Genomic DNA, 20,499 nt, shown 5'->3' on the forward strand with positions numbered 1-20,499 from the left:
CGGGCAGCGGCGGGTTGCGGGGTGCCACGCTGCGCGACTGCGTTTTGGGTGTTGCACTGCGTGACAGCGCGTTTTGGGTGTTGCACTGTGTGACTGTGTTTTGGGTGTTGCACTGCGTGACGGCGCGTTGTAGGGTGTTGCATTGCGTGCCAGTGCGTTTCGGGTGTTGCACCGCGTGCCGGTGCCCTGCGGCGGGGTGTTGCACCGCGTGCCAGTGCCCTGCGGCGGTTGCAGCCCGGCCGCTCGCTGCCCCGCCGGGACCCCCCTGCCCCCCCCAGCGATTTTCCCGGGAGGCGGCGGGGGGAGCAGGGAGGAGCCGGGCTGGAAAAACGGCGTCAGGCCGGAGCGCGGCGCTGGGCGAGGAGCAGAAACTGCATCAAATAACCGGAGAGGAGCCCCCGCCCGCCGGCTGCGGCAGCTCAGCTGGGGTGGGGGGGTGGGTTTTTATTAAGTTTTGCAATTTAAGCACAGCAGAAATCCCCGGCCAGTTGTGGGGCCGGTTGTGGGGCTGGTTGTGGGGCCGGTTGTGGGGCCGGTTGTGGGGCCGTTTGTGGGGCTGGTTGTGGGGCCGGCTCCCGCGTCTGCCTGGGCTCGGGGCCCCGCGGGCAGCAGCTGTGAAACGGGGTGAAAGCAGGGGGAAACGGGGCTGCGGGGGGGGGGGGGGACGGCGGGGTCGGCGCAGCACGGTGCAGCTTGGCGCGGTGCAACGCGGCACAGCCCGGCCGGGGCAGGGCCTGCGCCGGGGGGGCCAGGGGGGCCGGGGGGGCTCGGGACACCTAAAGCAAACTGCCACTGCGGCCCCGACCGTGGGCAGCTCCGGGGTGACGCCAGCACTGCCGCGTTTGCAGCTCCTCGCTGCCCGCGTGCGGCGACGGGCGGCTGCATGGACGCGCGGGTGCAACGGTGCATGGACACATGGGTGCAACGGTGCCCGGCTGCGCGGGTGCCCGGACGTGCAGGGGACGTGGCTGCACGGCTGCGCGGCTGCAACGGTGCCCGGCTGCATGGGTGCATGGATTCATGGGTGCCTGGACGTGCAGGGGACGCGGCTGCACGGCTGTGCGGGTGCAACGGTGCCCGGCTGCATGGGTGCATGGATTCATGGGTGCCCGGACGTGCAGGGGACGCGGCTGCACGGCTGCGCGGGTGCAAGCGCGCACAGGCGCGAGGGCGCATAACGCACGGCTGCAGAGCTGCACCGGTGCGAAGGGGGCACGGGCGCGTGGAAGACGGGATGCACGGCTGCAAAGGAGGCACGGGTACACGCGTGCATGGGTGCAAGGCTGCACGGGTGCAAAGGGTGCACGTGTGCACGTGCGCGTGCCCCGCCGGCCCGGCAGGCAGCAGGGTGGGGGGGGGGGGTCGCGTGCCCCCCTCTCCCCCTGGCGCCAGGGCTGCGGCGGGGCCGGGTGGGGCCGTGGGGCCGGGAGGGGCGGCGGGAGCGGTGCTGGCCCTGGACGGGGCCCCGCTGGCCGGGGGCCGCGCAGCGTCACCGCGCCGGGAGCACAGCCAGTTCCCGCCGCGCTCCCTCGGTGCCGGGCGGGCCGGGCCTGCGGCTGCCACCGCCCCGGGGACAGGGACGGGGACGGGGACGGGGCCCCCCCCGCCGGGGCGACTGCCACCCCCGGGCCCGGCTGGGGGTCCCCATGGGGTTCCCAGGGTCCCCAGTGCCTCCCCACGGCCGGGGCCCCCCCCGGTGCCAACCGCGGCAGTGGGGCTCTGTCCGCTGTGGGCCCTGCGCCGTGCTGCGGCAGCAGCAGGTCCCGGTGGGCGCGTGTGCAAGCGTGTGCATGGCATGTGCATGGTGCGTGCATGGCGTGTGCAAGCATGTGCATGGCGTGTGCATGGCGTGTGCCATGTGCAACGTGCCGGGGCGAGGCTGGGCCACTGCAGGGGGTGCGTGTGCATGGCGCATGTGCAAGCGTGTGCAAGGCGTGTGCAATGCACCACAGCTATGCACGGCCGCTGCAAGGGGTGCGTGCGGTGTGTGTGCAGGCGTGTGCACGGCGTGTGCCACGTGCAAGGCACGGGGGGCCTCACCCCGCCGAGGGAGGGGGCCGGCGCCCCGACGTGGCGCACGGGGCTGGGCAGCGCGCAGGCGTGTGCACCGCGCCGACCTCCTGCACTGCCGTGCACCGCACCGACCTCGTGCACTGCACCGACCTCGTGCACCACCATGCACTCGTGCACCGTGCCAACCCCGTGCACCGCGCTGACCCCGTGCACTGCACCGACCTCGTGCACCACCGCGCACCACCGTGCACCGCACCGACCTCATGCACTCGTGCACCGCGCCGACCCCGTGCACCGTGGGGGCCGTGCCCGGCCGGGGCCCCGGAGCGGCGGCGGTGGCGGCAGTGGCGGCGGCAGGGCCCGGCGCGGCCCCGCGGCAGGAAATGCCTTCCCGCTCCGCCACCCCCGCGGCCTCCCAGGAATGCGCCGCGGCTCAGCCTGCGCCCGGCCCGGCCCCGCTTGCGCAAGCCCGCGGCTGCGGACGGTGCCGCGCACAAGTGTCGCACGGGCGTCGCGCGGGCCGCCGGCCTTGCATGGGGCACGGGGGTGTTGCACGGGGCACGGGGGTGCTGCACGGGGCACATGGGCGTTGCACGAGGCGTGGCGGGGTGGCACGGCGCGTGCAGGCCTTGCACTAGCCTCGCACACGGATGCCGGTGTCATACAGGGTGTGCGGGGGTTGCACAAGACGTGCTGGCCTTGCACAGGTGTGTGGATGTCGCATGGGGCCCGTCAGCCTTGCACGGGGCACACGGATGTCGCACGGGGTGCACGGATGTCACACGGGGCGCACGGACCTTGCACGGGGCCCGTCAGCCTTGCACGGGGCACACGGATGTCACACGGGGTGCACAGACCTTGCACGGGGCCCGTCAGCCTTGCACGGGGCACACGGATGTCACACAGGGCGCACAGACCTTGCACGGGGTGCACAGACCTTGCACGGGGCCTGTCAGCCTTGCACGGGGCGCACGGATGTCACACGGGGCGCACGGATGTCACACGGGGCGCACGGACCTTGCCCGGGGTGCACGGACCTTGCACAGGTGTCGCACGGGTGTCGCACGGGGCTGAGCCCTCGCCAGCTCGTGACGCCCCAGGGTGGTGCAAAGCCGCCGGGGGTTCCTGCCCTGTCCAGGCGTCCGGCCCCCCCCGTGTTGGCGCCCGTGTCCCCAAGGCCGTAGTGACGCTCGGCCCCGTGTCACCCCCCCCCCGGCCGAACCACACGGAAAGTCCCCAGGGCCGAGCTGAGCCGGGGGGGGGGACGTGGGGGGGCTGGGGCACCCTGAGAGCGGGGGCAGCCCACAGCCCGGCCCCCCCGCAGCCAGCATCACCCCCCGGCAGGGACGCGATGGCCCCCCAGGAGCTGTGTTTGCACGGGGTCCTTGGGGTCGCCCCCCCCCCCAGGTCCCCAAGGCCCCGGCCGGGCCGGGGGGGTCACGGACAGACCATGCAGCGCGGGGGGGCTGGAGGCGGCTGCCGGGGGGGTGGGAGGGGGGCGGCTCCGGTTCCCCATTCCCCCTTCCTGTTTCGCTATGAGGCGGGGGCTGCCCGGACGCCTGGGCCCCCCCGCAGGCCGCAGCCCCCCCTCGCCGAGCGCCGCTTCCTCCTGGCAGCGGGGGCAGGGGCAGCCGGGGGGGGTCCCGATGCCGGGGGGGGGTCCTGATGCTGGGGGGTCCCGATGCCGGGGGGGGTCCCGCTGCCTCCTGGGGGGGGAAGGGGGCTCTGAGCAGCCCGGCGGGGGGGGCACACCAGGGTTGAGGGCCCCCCCCCGGGTTGCACCCCCCAGCCCGGAATGAGGTCCGTCCCCCCCCCCCCCCCGGCAGCTGGACCGGGGTCCCCTGGTGCAGCCCCTCCCGGTGCAGCCCCCTGCCCCAGTGCAGCCCCAGCCCCCCCGGGCACCCCCCCGGCACCCCCCCGGCACCGTGCTGTGCAGCCCCCCCCGTGCACTCCCATGCAGTGAATTCCCCCCCCCGCCCCATGCATCCCCCCCCCGTGCACCACTCGGTCCCCCCCGGTGCATCCCCCGTGCATCCCCCCCCGTGCCCCCCCGGTGCATCCCCCGTGCCCCCCAGTGCCCCCCCGGTGCATCCCCCCCGTGCCCCCCCCGGTGCATCCCCCGTGCACCGCGCCGGGCTCCCCCGCCTCGTGCATCTCCCGGGGCCCCCGACACCTCCCCCCGGGCCCCCCCCGGTGCCCCCCCGCCTCCCCCCGTACCCCCGGCGGCCGCTCGGCTCCGCTCGGCTCGCGGCGTCCCGGGAAACTTTCCTGCGCCGCCCCCGCCCCCCCCCTCCTCCTCCTCCTCCTCCTCCCCCCCCTCCCCCCCCGCCCGGGACGCGCCGCCCGCGCTCAGCGGCGCTGCCACCGCGGCCGCGGCTGCTCCGCCCGGCCCGGCCCGGCCCGGTCCCGGTCCCGGTCCCGGTTCGGTCCCGGCCAGGTCCCGGCAAGGTCCCGGTGCGGCCCGGAGCCGTCTGACCCGGAGCGGTCCCGGTTCTGGTCCCGGTTCTGGTCCCGGTTCTGGTCCCGGTCCCGGTTCTGGTCCCGGCCCGGCCCATGGCGCCGCTCGGCCCCGCGCTCCTCGCCCTGCTGGCGGCCGCCGCGCTCGGCTCCCGCCCCGGTCCCAGCTCCAGCCCCGGCCCCAGCTCCAGCCCCGGCCCCGATCCGGCCCCGCGCGGTGAGTCCGGGGCCCCGGGGCGGGGCGGGGCGGGGGGGGGCACTTTGGGGGGGCCCCTGGGGAGAGCCCACTTGGAGGGGGCCCGGGGGGGGGCCGGGGGGGGTCCCTGGGGAGGGGCCCTTTGGGAGGGGCCCTCTGGGGGGGTCACATTGGGGGGGCCCTTGGGCGGGGGGGCCTGTCCCGGCCGTGCCTCAGTTTCCCCGGCCGGGCCGGGGGGAGCCCGGGCAGGGCCCCCCCCACGGCAGGGCCCCCCCACGGCAGGGCCCCCCCCCACGGCAGCCCCGCCCGGCCCCGGGGGGGTTTGGGCAGCGCCGCTGTTTTCCAGCCGGGCGGGGGGGTCCAGCACCTGCGTCCCGGAGCCGCCCAGGGGCCCCCGCCCAGCCGCGACGCGCCGGCAGCCCGGGATAACCCCCCCCCGGGATAACCCCCCCGGGACAACCCCCCCCAGGATGACCCCCCCCGGGGTAACCCCCCCCCGATCCCCCTCCAGGACCCCCTCCTCCCCGGGACCCCCCCTCCCCAGGATACCCTCCCAGCACAACCCCCCCCCCCCGGCCAGGATCCCCCCCCGGATCCCCCTCCCTGCAGGACCCTCCCTGGGATACCCCCCGGCATACCCCCTCCCAGGACCCCCCAGTCCCCCCCAAACCCTCCTGGGGCTCTCTGGGGCCCCCTCTGGGACCCCCCCCCAGAATCTCCCCCCGGGCCCCCCCCCAGAATCTCCCCCCAGGATCCCCCTCCCAGGACCCCCCCAGGGACCCCCCCCACAGCCCCCCCCCGACCCCTCCAGGGCTCCCCGGTGGATTCAGGGGGCTTCGGAGCGGGGGGGCTCTCGGGGGGGTCCCGGGGGGTCCCAGGGACACTCGGGGGGGTCCCGGGGGGGTCCCAGGGCCGGGCCGTTCCCGCGCCCCCGCGCTGGGGCCGTGTCGCGCGACCCCTCGGCTGCTGCCAAAGCCGCTTCCCTTCCCACGGCCCCGGCGCCCCCCCGTCCCCCCCCCCGTCCCATCCAGTCCCAGGGGGGCAGCGCGGCCCAGCCCCCCCCCCGCATCCCTCCTGCGCCCCCCCACCGGGGTGCACGGGGGGGGGGGAAGGCCCTGCCCAGGGGGTGCAGGTGCACGGGGGGGGGGTGCAGGGGGGGTGCAGGGGGGGGGGGACACGCGCTGACCCCCCCCCGCCCGCAGCCGCCTCCTTCCTGGAGAGCCCGGCGAACCTGACGTCGTCGGCGGGGGGGGCGGCGCGGCTGCGCTGCACCGTGCGGGCGGCCGCCGACCCCCCCGCCGACCCCCCCGAGCTGGGCTGGCGGCGCGACGGGCACCCGCTGCAGCTGGCCGACACCGACCAGGCCCAGGTGCCGCTCGCCGACGGCCTCTGGCTCGTCACCAGCCAGCTCAGGTGGGGCCGGTGCCGTCGGGCAGCGTCGGGCAGCGCCGGGCACCAACGTGCAGCGCCGGGCACCGTCGGGCAGCGTCGGGCAGCGCCGGGCACCAACGTGCAGCGCCGGGCGCCGTCGGGCAGCGTCGGGCTCCGTCGGGCAGCACCGTGTGCCGTCGTGCAGCGTCGTGCAGCGTTGTGCAGCGCTGGGCACCAACGTGCAGCGCCGGGCGCTGTCGGGCAGCGTCGGGCTCCGTTGTGCAGCACCGTGCGCCGTCGGGCAGCGTCGGGCAGCGCTGTGCAGCACCGTGCAGCGTCTCACGGCCGCGCGCTCCGCAGCATCCCGGCCGTGCAGCTCTCGGACGCCGGGCGCTACCAGTGCTCGGTGCGGGTGAGCGGCGAGGAGATCCTGTCCGCCGAGGCGCACCTGCAGCTGGAAGGTGAGCGGCGGCCTCGTGCGAGCGTGACCCTCGTGCGAGCGTGACCCTCGTGCAAGCGTGACCCTCGTGCGAGGGCGGCCTCGTGCACACAGTCCTCGTGCACGGGCAGCTCTCAAGCAGAGCGGCCCTGGTGCATGGAAAACTGTTGTGCACGGGCAGCTGTTGTGCAAAGGCGGGCGGTCCTCGTGCACGGGCGGTCCTCGTGCGCGGGCGGTCCTCGTGCACAGCCGTTCCTCGTGTGCGCGCGGTCCTCGTGCGCAGCCAGTCCTCGTGCGCGGCCAGTCCTCGTGCGCGCGGGGCCCTCGTGCACGGCCAGTCCTCGTGCATGGCCAGTCCTCGTGCGCGGGCGGTCCTCGTGCGCGGGCGGTCCTCGTGCACAGCCGGTCCTCGTGCACAGCCGGTCCTCGTGCGCGGGCGGTCCTCGTGCACAGCCGGTCCTCGTGCACGGCCAGTCCTCGTGCACGGCCAGTCCTCGTGCACGGGCGGTCCTCGTGCACAGCCGGTCCTCGTGCGCGGCCAGTCCTCGTGCGCGCGCGGCCCTCGTGCACGGCCGGTCCTCGTGCGCGGCCGGTCCTCGTGCGCGGCCGGTCCTCGTGCGCGGGCGGCCCTCGTGCACGGCCAGTCCTCGTGCGCGGCCGGTCCTCGTGCGCGGCCGGTCCTCGTGCGCGGGCGGCCCTCGTGCGCGGCGCTGGTGAGCGGGCGGCGCTGGTGAGCGGGTCCCGCCGACGGCCCCGCAGGGCTGCCGCTGTTCTCGGAGGAGCCGCAGGACCTGGCCGTGGCGGCCGCCACCCCCTTCACGCTGCGCTGCCGGGCCCAGGGCCCCCCCGAGCCCGTGCGGCTGCTGTGGCTGCGCGACGGGGCCCCCCTGCCCCCCCCGCCGGGCCCCGGCGGCCCCCCGCCCTCCACCCTGGCCGTCGGCGGTGAGCGGGGCGCGGGGGCGCGAGGGGGGGTCTGGGTGCAATGGGGGGATTTGGGGTGCGATGGGGGGGTCTGGGTGCAATGGGGGGTCAGGATGCGATGGGGGGGTCAGATGCATTTGGGATTTCGGGGTGCAATGGGGGGTTTTGGGGTGCAATTGGGGTTGGAGGCACTGGGGGGTTCGGGGTGCAGTGGGGGGGCTCAGGGTGCAGTGGGGGTTTCGGGGTGCAGTGGGGGGGCTCAGGGTGCAATGGGGGGGTTCAGGGTGCGATGGGGATTCGGGGTGCAGCAGGGAGGCGATGGGGGGGGGTCGGGATGAGCTGGGCTCTGGGCTGCACCAGGGCCGGGGGGGGGGGCAGCACTGGGGTCCCCCCCAGCCCCGCGCTCCCAGGGCGGCTCCCAGCCCAGCCCCCCCCCCCCGCGTGCCCGGCATTCCCGGGGCTGCCGCGGCCGGTGACTCACCGGGGGGGGCCGCGGCCGGAGGTGACGGTGCCCTGAGTCACCCGCGGGGGCCGGGTGGCCGCCCCCCCCCCCCCCGCCGCGGTCCCGGAGCTGGCGCGGGAACGGGGACAGGGACAGGGACAGGGACAGGGACGGGTCCAGCTGTGCGGGGATGGATCCAGCTGTGCAGGGACAGGGATGGATCCAGCTGTGCGGGGGCGGCCGCGGGGCGGCGGGACTCGGGCCCGGCCCTGCACGCACGGCCCTCCTGCACCCCCCCCTTGCCGTGGGGCGCCCGCGTGCCCCATGGACCCCCCCGGGCACCCACAGCCCCCCGGGCACGCGCACACGTCATGCACACACCCGCTGCACGCACACTCCTGGCACGCACACGCACGCCCCGTGCACACGCCCGCCTCATGCACACACGCATGTCATGCATGTGCACCCACACGCACACGCCCCCGTGCACACGCATCCCGTGCACGCACACACGTCATGCATGTGCACCCACACGCACACGCCCCTGTGCACACGCATCCCGTGCACGCACACGTCATGCATGTGCACCCACACGCACATGCATCCCATGCACACGCATCCCGTGCACACACACACGTCATGCATGCACACCCACACACACACGCCCCCCATGCACACGCATCCCGTGCACACGCATCCCATGCACACACGCATGTCATGCATGTGCACCCCCATGCACACCCCACCCCATGTGCACACGCATCCCGTGCTCACACGCATCCCGTGCTCACACGCATCCCATGCACACGCATCCCGTGCTCACACGCATCCCGTGCACACGCTCCCCGTGCACCAGCCGCCCCGCTCCCCCCGGCACCCCGAGCCCTGCGGTGCCGCCCCACACGCCGGACCAAAGCGGGGGGGGGGGGACAGAGAGCAGGGAAGCTGCCCGGACACCTGGGCCCCGGACGCCTGGGCCCCCCGTCGCGCTGACACCCCCCCCCCCCCCAGGGCTGAACCGCAGCGCCACGTTCTCGTGCGAGGCCCACAACGCCCGGGGCGTCAGCACGTCGCGCACGGCCACCGTCACCGGTGAGCGGGGCACGGGGGGGGGGGACGGGGCTGGGGGGGTCCCTGTGCACCGCTCACCCCCCCCGCCCCCCCCAGTGGTGCCGCAGCCCCCCCGGAACCTGGTGCTGGTGACGCCGGGGCCGCGCTCGCTCGAGGTGACCTGGGAGCCGGGGCCCAGCGGGGAGGCGCCCCTGAGCCTCTGCACCGTGCAGGTACCGGGGGGGGCATTTGCCCCGGGGGGGGGGGTGCATTTGCCCCGGGGGGGGGTGCATTTGCCCTGGGGGGGGGGGATGCATTTGCCCCGGGGGGGGGGTGCATGCAGGGTGCACACAGGGCGGGTAGCAGAGGGGGATTTGCCCGGGGGGGGGGATCTGCCCCGGGAGGGGTTGTGTGCCGGGGGGGGCGGGGGCGCGGGGGGGGCTCGGGGCCCCCAGGCCGGGGCGGGAGCCCGTCGCCCACTTCTGCTTCAGCGCCGCCCGGCCCGGGGTCACCAGCGGCGCCGGGAACCGAAACTCGAAACTCGGCCGGGGCCGGGGGGGGGGCCGAGCGCCGGGGGGGGGCAGGGATGGCACCAGGGTCACGGTGTCCCCAGGGTCGGGGTGTCCCCGGGTCAGGCTGTCCCTGGGTCAGGGTGTCCTCGGGGTTGGGGTGTCCCTGGGCGCAGGGTGTCCCTGGGTTCGGGTGTCCCCGGGTCGGGCTGTCCCGGGTCGGGGTGTCATGGGTCAGGGTGTCCCTGGTGCAGGGTGTCCCCGGGTTCGGGTGTCCCTGGCCGGGGCTGTCCCGGGTCGGGGTGTCCCCAGGTCGGGGTGTTGCGGGTCGGGGTGTCCCTGGTGCAGGGTGTCCCCGGGTTCGGGTGTCCCTGGCCGGGGCTGTCCCGGGGTTGCGGGTCGGGGTGTTGCGGGTCTGGCTGTCCCGGGTCGGGGTGTCCCTGGGTTCGGGTGTCCCTGGCCGGGGTGTTGCGGGTTGGGGTGTCCCTGGGTCGGGGTGTCCCTGGTGCAGGGTGTCCCCGGGTTGGGGTGTCCCTGTCCCGGGCGAGGCTGTCCCGGGTCGGGGTGTCCCTGGTGCAGGGTGTCCCCGGGTCGGGGTGTCCCCAGGTCGGGGCTGTGGCGGGTCGGGGTGTCCCCAGGTCGGGGTGTCGTGGGTCGGGGTGTCCCTGGCGCAGGGTGTCCCCGGGTCGGGGTGTCCCTGTCCCGGGCGGGGCTGTGGCGGGTCGGGGGTGGCGGGGCGGCGCGGTGACGGCGCGCCGGGCGCAGGCGGTGCGGGCGGAGGAGGAGCCGAGCGGCGCGGCGGCGCCGGGGCCGGGGCCGGGGCCGGGGCCGGGGCCGGGGCCGGGGCCGGGTCTCTACGAGCGCGCGGTGCCGGTGCCGCCCTTCGCCCACCGCCTGGAGGCGCTGCAGCCCTGCGCCGCCTACCGCGCCCGCGTGAGCTGCCGCAGCGCCCAGGGGGCCTCGCCCTGGGGGCCCTGGGTGCCCATGAGCACCCTCGAGGCCGGTGAGCGCGGCCCGGACGCCGGGGCCCCGGGGGGGGGGGTGCCTGGGACCCGGGGGGGGGGGACGCCTGGGACCCTCGGAGGTGGGGGGCGCCTGGGACCCTGGGAGGTGGGGGGGTCCCGGACGCCTGGGCCCCAGGGAGGGGTGCTGGGACCCCTGGGTCTCTTTGGGTGCCCTGGGGGGCAGGGAGGCACCCGGACGCCTGGGCCCCTGGGAGGTGGGGGGTTCCGGGCGCCTGGGCCCCGGGGGGGGGGATGCCTGGGCCCCTGGGAGGTGGGGGGCACCTGGAACCCTGGGAGGTGGGGGGGTTCCGGACGCCTGGGCCCCGGGGAGGTGGGGGGTCCCGGGCACCTGGGTCCCAGGGAGAGGTGCCGGGACACCTGGGTCTCTTTGGGTGCCCTGGGGGGCAGGGAGGCACCCGGACGCCGGGGCCCCGGGGGGGACGCCTGGGCCCCTGGGAGGTGGGGGGCACCTGGAACCCTGGGAGGTGGGGGGGTTCCGGACACCTGGGCCCTGGGGGGGGTGCCTGGGCCCCTGGGAGGTGGGGGGGTTCCGGACGCCTGGGCCTGGCGGGGGGACACCTAGGCCCTGGGGAGGTGGGGGGTTCCCGGACGCCTGGGCCCCAGGGAGGGGTGCTGGGACACCTGGGTCCCTTTGGGTGCCCTGGGGGGCAGGGAGGCATCATGGGGGGGGCAGAGGGGCACCCACACGCCTTGGTCCCGGGGGGGTTGGGGGCACCTGGACGCCTGGGCCCCGGGGAGGTGGGGGGGTGCCAGGACACCGGGGCCCTGGGGGGTGGGGGGGCACCCGGACACCTGGGCCCATGGGGGTGGGGGCACCTGGATGCCTGGGCCCCTGGGAGGGGTGCCAGGACACCTGGGTCCCTTTGGGTGCCCTGGGGGGCAGGGAGGCATCATGGGGGGGCAGGGAGGCACCCGCACGCCTGGGCCCTCTGGGTGCCCTGGGGGGTGGTGGGGCTCGGGGGGGGGGTGCCTGGACGCCTGGGTGCCCTGGGGGGCTGTGGGGCTCCGGGGGGCTCCGGGGGCTGCCCGGACGCCGGGGCCCCGCTGACACCCGCGCAGCGCCCGGGGCCCCCCCGGAGAACGTGACGGCGGAGCGGGCGGGCGCCGGGGCCCGGGTGCGCTGGGCGGCGCCGCGCGGGCGCCTCAACGGGCAGCTGCGGGGCTACCGGCTGGGCTACCGCCGGCCCGGCGCCCCCGAGGTGAGAGCCCGCCCCACTGCGCGCCCCACTGCACCACTGCACGCCCCATTGCGTGTCCCATTGCACCATTGCATGCCCCATTGCATGTCCCATTGCATGTCCCATTGCATGTCCCATTGCACGCCCTAATGCACGCCCCATTGCGTGCCCCATTGCGCTATTGCACGCCCCGTCGCGCACCCCAACACCACGTTGCTCTCCCCAGCGCTCGCCCCGATACCCCGCTGCTCCCCCCATTCCTTGCCCCACTTCTTACCCCGTTGCCCCCCTGCTCGCCCCGCTGCTCGCCCCGATCTCGCTCTGCTCCTTGCCCCCTTGCCCCCCTGCTCGCCCCGTCGCCCCCGTGTCCCCACGTCCCCGTCGCCCGGGCAGGTGGTGCTGGACGTGGGGCTGGCGCAGGAGGCGACGCTGGAGCTGCCGCCGGGGAGCCGCAACGTGACGGTCCGCGTGCGGCCCTACACGGGGGCCGGCGCCGGGCCCTGGAGCCGCCCCGTCGCCCTGCCGCCCCGTGAGCCCCGCCGTGTCCCCTTGCGACCCACGGTGGCCCTGCACGGCCCCACGGCGTCCCCTGGCATCCCCGCGGTGTCCCCACGTGTCCATGGGTGTCCCCAGGGTGTCCTTGCAGGGCCCCACGGCATCCTCTGGCGTCCCCATGGCACCTGCTGGGTGTCCCCTTGGTGTCCCCATGCAACCCTGTGATGTCCCCAGGGCATCCCCACGGTGTCCCCCTGCATCCCTGCACTATCCCTGTGGCATCCCCATAGCGTCCCCACGGTGTCCCCTTGGCGTCCCCTTGGTGTCCCCATGCAACCCTATGATGTCCCCAGGGCGTCCCCACAGCGTCCCTGTGCATCCCTGCACTATCCCCTTGGCATCCCCATAGCATCCCCACAGTGTCCCCTTGGTGTCCCCACAGCATCCCCATGCATCCCTGCACTATCCCCACGGCGTCCCCACGGTGTCCCCTTGGTGTCCCCATGCAACCCTATGATGTCCCCAGGGCGTCCCCACGGTGTCCCCATGCATCCCTGCACTATCCCTGTGGCATCCCCATAGTGTCCCCACGGTGTCCCCACGGTGTCCCCAGGGTGTCCCCACGGTGTCCCCCTGCATCCCTGCACTATCCCTGTGGCATCCCCATAGCGTCCCCACGGTGTCCCCTTGGCGTCCCCACGGTGTCCCCATGCAACCCTATGATGTCCCCAGGGCGTCCCCATGGCGTCCCTGTGCATCCCTGCACTATCCCTATGGCATCCCCATAGCATCCCCACAGTGTCCCCTCAGTGTCCCCACGGCGTCCCCATAGTGTCCCCACGGTGTCCCCACAGCATCCCCATGCATCCCTGCACTATCCCCACGGTGTCCCCATGGTGTCCCCACAGCATCCCCATGCATCCCTGCACTATCCCCATGGCGTCCCCATAGCGTCCCCATGGTGTCCCCACGGTGTCCCCATGCAACCCTGTGATGTCCCCTCGGCGTCCCCATGGTGTCCCCACGGTGTCCCCATGCAACCCTGTGATGTCCCCACGGCGTCCCCACGGTGTCCCCACGGTGTCCCCATGCAACCCTGTGATGTCCCCTCGGCGTCCCCTCGGCGCCGCCCGCTGAGGCCCGTGCTCTCCCCGCAGCCGGAGCGCAGCCGCCGCCGGGGGCCGGAGCCGGGGGGGGGCCGGAGGTGGCGGGGGCCGGCGCCGGCCCGGCGCGGGGCTGGTGGCTGGCGGGGCCGGTGCTGGCGGCGCTGGCGGCGCTGGCGCTGGCCCTGGGGGTGCTGGGCGCCCGCCGCCGCCGCAAGGAGACGCGTTTCGGGTGAGCGGGGCCGGGGGGGCAGGCGGGGGGGGGGCGGGGGGGGACGCCGGGGCCCCGCTGCAGCCGCCTGTGCCGCAGGGAGGCCTTCGAGCCCCGCGCCCGCCGCGGCGACCTGGTGGTGCAGTACCGCGTGCGCAGGTCCTACAGCCGCCGCACCGCCGAGGCCACGCGTGAGTGTCCCCGCGCCGCGCCCCGCCGGTCCCCTGCGCCGTGCTGTGCCGGGGGGGGGGGGGGGACGTGCGCCCGGCGGGTCCCCGATGTCACCGTGCAAGGGTTGCACGCACCTGGCATGTCCCCAGCGCCGCGCCGTGGGTGTCGCCTGCACCCGGTGTGTCCCCAACACCGTGCCATGGGGGTGGCGCGCGCCTGGCAGGTCCCCGATGCCACGGTGCACGGGTGGCATGTGCCTGGCGTGTCCCCTGCGCCGCGCTGCAAGGGTGGCGTGCACCCGGCGGGTCCCCGATGTCACCGTGCAAGGGTTGCACGCGCCTGGCATGTCCCCAGCGCCGCGCCGTGGGTGTCGCGTGCACCCGGTGTGTCCCCAACACCGTGCCATGGGGGTGGCGCGCGCCTGGCAGGTCCCCCATGCCACGGTGCACGGGTGGCATGTGCCTGGCGTGTCCCCTGCGCCATGCTGCAAGGGTGGCGTGCACCCGGCGGGTCCCCGATGTCACCGTGCAAGGGTTGCATGCGCCTGGCATGTCCCCAGCGCCGCGCCGTGGGTGTCGCCTGCACCCGGTGTGTCCCCAACACCGTGCCATGGGGGTGGCACGCGCCTGGCAGGTCCCCGATGCCACGGTGCACGGGTGGCATGTGCCTGGCGTGTCCCCTGCGCCGCGCTGCAAGGGTGGCGTGCACCCGGCGGGTCCCCGATGTCACCGTGCAAGGGTTGCATGCGCCTGGCGTGTCCCCAGCGCCGCGCCACGGGGGTGGCACGCACCCAGCATGTCCCCCGCGCGGGTCCGGGGGGGTCACACGCCCCGGGTGGGTCCCCTGCGCGGGCCCGGGGGTCGCGCCCCCCCCCCCCGCAGCGCGGTGCCCCGTCCCACGCGCTGCCGCAGTGAACAGCCTGGGCATCAGCGCGGAGCTGAAGGAGAAGCTGCGGGACGTCATGGTCGACCGGCACAAAGTGGCGCTGGGCAAGACGCTGGGAGAGGGTGAGAGCGGGGCGCGGGGGGGCGCGGGGGGGGCGCGGGACCCCCAGGGCTGCTGGGGAACAGCCCCTGGCCATGCACACGCCTCTGTGTGTGTGTGTGTGTGTGTGTGTGTGTGTGTGTGCAGCTGGCGTGTGTGTGCGTGCTCAGGCGTGTGCGTGCCAGCACATGCGTGTTCAGGCGTGTGCAGGCAGGGAAGCGTGCATGCAGGCGTGTGCGTGCAGACGTGTGCATGCAGGTGTGTGTGTGCAGGTGCGTGCATGCTCAGGCGTGTGCGTGCAGGCACATGCGTGCTTAGGCGTGTGCAGGCAGGGAAGTGTGCATGCAGGCGTGCGTGCTCAGGCGTGTGCGTGCTCAGGCCTGTGCATGCAGGCAGGGACGCATGCTCAGGCGCATGCGTGCTCAGGCGTGTGCGTGCAAGCGTGTGCGTGCAGGCGCATGTGTGCCGAGGCATGTGTGTGCTCAGGCATGTGCGTGCAGGCAGGGAAGCGTGCACGCAGGCGTGTGTGCGCATGTACATGCATGCTCAGGCGTGTGCGTGCTCAGGTGTGTGTGCAGGCACACACGTGCTCAGGCATGCACATGCAGGCGTGTGCGTGCTGAGGCGTGTGCGTGCTGAGGCGTGTGCGTGCTGAGGCGTGTGCAGGCGTGTGCAGGCGTGTGCAGCCCCATGCGCGTGCAGCCCCGGCGCCACTGACCCCCCCTGCGCCCGCAGGCGAGTTCGGCTCCGTCATGGAGGGGCAGCTCAGCCAGGACAACTGCGTGCTCAAGGTGGCCGTGAAGACCATGAAGAGTGAGTGCCCCCCCGGCCCCCCCGCGCCCCCCCCCGGCCCCCCCGGCCCCCCTGACCCGCCGCCCCTCTGCGGCAGTCGCCATCTGCACCCGCAGCGAGATGGAGGACTTCCTCAGCGAGGCCGTCTGCATGAAGGAGTTCGACCACCCCAACGTCATGCGGCTCATCGGTGAGGCCGGGGGGGCGGCGGGGGGGGCGGGGGGGGGCTGCAGCCTCCCCGTGGGGTCTGCAACGTCCCTTGGGGTCTGCAACGTCCCCCCGGGGTCTGCAACGTCCCTTGGGGTCTGCACCCCACATTAGGGGTCTGGAACGTCCCCCCAGGGTCTGCAACGTCCCTTGGGTTCTGCACGCCACGTTAGGGGTCTGCACCCCACGTCGGGGGTCTGCACGCCACGTCGGGGGTCTGCTGCCCCGCTCTGGGGTCCGCCCCGCCGGGGAGCCCTGGGCGGGGGGGGCGGGGGGGCCGGGCCCAGGCGCGCGGGCGCTGAGGGCCGGGCAGGCGTGTGCCTGCAGAGCGGGGGCGGCGGGGGCTTCCCCTCGCCCGTCGTCATCCTGCCCTTCATGAAGCACGGCGACCTGCACAGCTTCCTGCTCTACTCCCGCCTGGGCGACAGCCCCCTGGTCAGCCGCGGGCCGGGGGGGCCGGGGGCCTCGGGGCTCGGGGGGTCTGGGGGGGCTCCATAGGGTCTGGGGGGGCCTGGAGGGGTCTGGGGCGTCCATGGGGCTGAGGGCTCAGGGGGGTTGGTGGGTCCATGGGGTCTGGGGGGGCTCCATGGGGTCTGGGGCGTCCATGGGGCTGAGGGCTCAGGGGGGTTGGTGGGTCCATGGGGTCTGGGGGGGCTCCATGGGGTCTGGGGGGGCTTGGAGGGGTCTGGGGCGTCCATGGGGCTGAGGGCTCAGGGGGGTTTGGTGGGTCCATGGGGTCTGGGGGGGCTCCATGGGGTCTGGGGGGGGTCCATGGGGTCTGGGGGGTCCATGGGGCTGAGGACTCGGGGGGGTTGGCGGGTCCATGGGGTCTGGGGGGGCTCCATGGGGTCTGGGGGGGGTCCATGGGGTCTGGGGGGTCCATGGGGCTGAGGGCTCGGGGGGTTTGGTGGGTCCATGGGGTCTGGGGGGGCTCCATGGGGTCTGGGGGGTCCATGGGGCTGAGGGCTCGGGGGGGTTGGTGGGTCCGTGGGGTCTGGGGGGGTCTGGTGTCCCGGGGGGAGTCCCAAGGGGTTGGGGGTCCCGGTGGGGTGGGGGGTCCTGGGTTGTGGGGGGTCCTGGTGGGATGGAAGGTCCCAGGCGGGGGGGTCTGTGGGGCTGGGGGTGTCTGTGGGGTTTGGGGCCCCAGGGTGGGGGTCCTGGGGGAGGGCCCAGGGTGGGGAGGTCCCAGGTTGGGGGTCCCAGATTGGGGAGATCCCAGGTGGGGGGTCCCAGGAGGTCCCAGGGGGTGGGGGGCCCCATGGGTGGGGGTCCCGGGGGTCCCAGGTTGGGGGTCCCGATGGGGTGAGGTCCCAGGTCGGGGGTCCCGGGGGTCCCAGGTCGGGGGTCCCGATGGGGTGAGGTCCCAGGTCGGGGGTCCTGGGGGTCCCGGGGGTCCCAGGTCGGGGGTCCCGATGGGGTGAGGTCCCAGGTCGGGGGTCCCGGGGTGGGTCCCCATGGGCGGGGGGGTCCCGGGGGTCCCCGGCGCCGGGCGCCCGTGACGCTGCCCCGCAGGCGCTGCCGCTGCGGACGCTGGTGGGCTTCATGGCCGACATCGCCAGCGGCATGGAGTACCTGAGCGGCAAGAACTTCATCCACCGCGACCTGGCCGCCAGGAACTGCATGTCAGCGCGGGGGGGACACGGGGGGACACGGGGGGGACACGGGGGCGGGAGGGAGGTGGGATGGGGGCGAGGGACCAGGCCCGGGGTGGGGACCGAGATGGGCACAGGGAGGGGATGGGGACGAGGAGGGGGGACCACGAGGGGGTGGGGATGGGATGGGAGCAGGAGGGAGATGGGGACAAGGTGGGGATGCGATGGGACGGGGATGGGGACAACGAGGAGAGGAGATGGGGACCAGGAGGGAGATGGGGACAAGGTGGGGATGCGATGGGACGGGGATGGGGACAACGAGGAGAGGAGATGGGGACCAGGATGGAGATGGGGACCGAGGTGGGGCCAGGGATGGGGATGGGGACAAGGAGGGGGGACCACGAGGGGGTGGGGATGGAGACCAGGAGACGGGATGGAGATGGGGACGGAGGTGGGGCCGGGAGGGGGTGTGGCTGCGGCCCCGCCCGCTGAGGCCCCGCCCTGCTGAGGCCCCGCCCCGCTGAGGCCCCGCCCGCTGAGGCCCCGCCCGCCGCAGGCTGGACGAGCGGCTGCGCGTGTGCGTGGCCGACTTTGGGCTCTCCAAGAAGCTCCGCAGCGGCGACTACTACCGGCAGGGCCGCGTGGCCAAGATGCCCGTCAAGTGGATCGCGCCCGAGAGCCTGGCCGACCGCGTCTACACCACCCAGAGCGACGTGGTGAGCGGGGGACCAATGGGAGGGCGCCGGCGCCTGGAGCCCCGGGGTCTGGCCAATGGGAGGGCGCCGGCACCTGGAGCCCCACGGCCGGCCAATGGGAGGGCGCCGGCACCTGGATCCCCGAGCCCTGGCCAATGGGAGGGCACCCACCTGCAGATCCCTGCAGCTGGCCAATGGGAGGGCGCCACCTGCGGATCCCCACCACTGGCCAATGGGAGGGCGCGGGCACCTGGAGCCCCGGGGTCTGGCCAATGGGAGGGCATGGGCCCCTGGATCCCTGCGGCCTGGCCAATGGGAGGGTGCATGCGTGTAGATCCCCCTGCCCAGCCAATGGGGGGGGGGGCAGATGTTGATTCCCCAGCTCCCAGCCAATGGGAAATGGGTGGGCGTAGATCCCTAGTTCCCAGCCAATGGGTGGGGGTGGGTGTAGACCCCTGGCTCCCAGCCCATAGCAAATGGGTGGGCGTAGATCTCCAGCTCTCAGCCAGTGGGAGGGGGCAGACATAGATCCCTGGTTCCCAGCCAATGGCAAGTGGGTGTGTGTAGATCCCCGGCTCCCAGCCAATGGGAGGGGGCAGACATAGATCCCCAGTTCCCAGCCAACGGGAGGGGACGGGCATAGACCCCCCCCCCGGCTCCCAGCCAATGGGAAGTGGGCGGGCGCAGATCCCCGGCTGCGGGCCAATGGGCGGGCGGGGCGCCGGCTGCGGGCCAACGGGGGGTGGGGGCGTGGCCGGCGCTCAGCCAATGGCGGGGCGCAGTGGTCCTTCGGGGTGACCATGTGGGAGATCGCCACGCGGGGCCAGACGCCCTACCCGGGCGTGGAGAACAGCGAGGTCTACGACTACCTGTGCCAGGGCCACCGCCTGCGCCAGCCCCCCCACTGCCTCGACGGCCTGTGAGTGACCCCCCCGCGGGACCCCCCCCAATGTCCCCTGGGCCCCCTGGGACCCCCCAGCCCCTCCTGAGCCCCCCACGTATCCCCCCAGCCCCCGGGACCCCCAGGATCCCCAGTCCTCCAGCCCCCTGGGCCCCCCTGAGCCCCCTGGGATCCCCCCAAGCCCCCCTGAACCCCCCCAGGACCCCCCCAAGCCCCCTGGGACACCCCCAAGTCCCTCTGAACCCCCCCAGGACCCCCAGTCCCCCTGAGCCCCCTGGGATCCCCACTCCTCCAGCCCCTTGAGCCCCCCCGGGACCCCCTGAGCCCCCCCCCAAGCCCCCTGGGACCCCCCCAAGCCCCCTTGAGCCCCCCAGGACCCCCCCAAGCCCCCTGGGACCCCCCAGCCTCTCCTGAGCCCCCCACATATCCCCCAGTCCCCCCTGAGCCCCCCAGGACCCCCAGTGCCCTGAGCCCCCCAGCCCCCGGGATCCCCAGTCCTCCAGCCCCCCAGGACCCCCCCAAGCCCCTTGGGACCCCCAAGCCCCCCTGAACCCCCCCAGGACCCCCAGTCCCCCTGAGCCCCCTGGGATCCCCAGTGCTCCAGCCCCCTGAGCCCCTGAGCCCCCCGGGACCCCCTGAGCCCCCCCCCGAGCCCCTGGGTCCCCCCCAAGCCCCCTGGGACCCCCCTGATCCCCCTGGGACCCCCCCAAGCCCCCTTGAGCCCCCCAGGACCCCCCCAAGCCCCCTGGGACCCCCCAGATCCCCCTGGGACCCCCCGAGCCCTCCAGCCCTCCGGAGCCACCCAGGACTCCCAAGCCCCCCGGGCCCCCTGAGCCCCCTGGGACCCCCCCCAGCCCCCCAGGCCCCCCCCCGGGCCCCCCCCTGACGCCCCCCCCCCCCCCGCAGGTACGGGCTGATGCGGCGCTGCTGGGCGCTGGAGCCGCGGGAGCGGCCGCGCTTCGGGGAGCTGCGCGGGGCCCTGGCCAAGCTGCTGCGGGGGCTGCCGGCCCCCCCCGGCCCCCCCGGGCCCCCCACCGCCCTCTACGTCAACCTGCGGCGGGCCCCCGCCCCCCCCCCGCCCCCGGGGGCCCCCGGCCCCGCCGCCGCCGTCCCCCCCGCCGCCCCCCCGGCCCCCCCCGCCGCCTCTGCCGCCGACGGGGCCCCCCCGGGCCGCTACGTGGCCTGCCCGGCCCCCCCCGAGAGCGGCCGCCCCCCCGGCGAGCCCCCCGCCCCCTGCGCCGCCTCCGAGGAGGGCGCCTGAGACCCCCCCCCGCCCCACGGCTGCCCCACTGCCACGGCCGGGACCCCCCCGAGCTGCCCCACTGCCAGAGCTGGGACCCCCCCGCTGGGGACGGACCCCCCCCCCCCAGCTGCCCCACTGCCAGAGCTGGGACCCCCCCGCTGGGGACGGACCCCCCGCCCCCAGCTGCCCCACTGCTACGGCTGGGACCCCCCCACCGGGGACGGACCCCCCCCCGAGCTGCCCCACTACCAGAGCTGGGACCCCCTCGCTGGGGACGGACCCCCCCCGAGCTGCCCCACTGCCACGGCCGGGACCCCCCCGAGCTGCCCCACTGCCAGAGCTGGGACCCCCCCACCGGGGATGGACCCCCCACCCCAAGCTGCCCCACTGCTACGGCTGGGACCCCCCCCACTGGGGACGGACCCCCCCCGAGCTGCCCCACTGCCACAGCCGGGACCCCCCCGAGCTGCCCCACTGCCAGAGCTGGGACCCCCCCGCTGGGGA

General features: G+C 75.5%; 1 protein-coding gene and 1 long non-coding RNA gene across 2 annotated transcripts; one reads left to right on the forward strand and one right to left on the reverse strand.

Moving 5' to 3' along the window:
- Window positions 1–376: 376 nt before the first annotated feature.
- LOC135325252 (uncharacterized) lies at window positions 377–4,290 on the reverse strand. Its single transcript, XR_010386378.1, has 2 exons — window positions 4,231–4,290; window positions 377–3,719 (listed from the first exon to the last, which is right to left on the reverse strand). It is a non-coding gene; the product is annotated as an uncharacterized LOC135325252 (long non-coding RNA).
- Window positions 4,291–4,308: 18 nt separating this feature from the next.
- AXL (AXL receptor tyrosine kinase) lies at window positions 4,309–20,141 on the forward strand. Its single transcript, XM_064503089.1, has 19 exons — window positions 4,309–4,687; window positions 5,869–6,079; window positions 6,398–6,498; window positions 7,236–7,418; window positions 8,851–8,931; window positions 9,007–9,122; window positions 10,164–10,401; window positions 11,483–11,622; window positions 11,995–12,130; window positions 13,254–13,431; window positions 13,510–13,601; window positions 14,493–14,588; window positions 15,301–15,378; window positions 15,455–15,547; window positions 15,878–15,999; window positions 17,077–17,186; window positions 17,713–17,872; window positions 18,634–18,770; window positions 19,659–20,141. Exons 1-19 carry the CDS (start codon window positions 4,567–4,569, stop codon window positions 20,011–20,013), a joined length of 2,748 nt encoding a protein of 915 aa, XP_064359159.1. The 5' UTR covers window positions 4,309–4,566; the 3' UTR covers window positions 20,014–20,141.
- The last annotated feature ends 358 nt before the right edge of the window (window positions 20,142–20,499 follow it).

The sequence above is a fragment of the Dromaius novaehollandiae genome, chromosome 34 (genome assembly GCF_036370855.1).
Source record: "Dromaius novaehollandiae isolate bDroNov1 chromosome 34, bDroNov1.hap1, whole genome shotgun sequence".
Taxonomy (NCBI): domain Eukaryota; kingdom Metazoa; phylum Chordata; class Aves; order Casuariiformes; family Dromaiidae; genus Dromaius; species Dromaius novaehollandiae.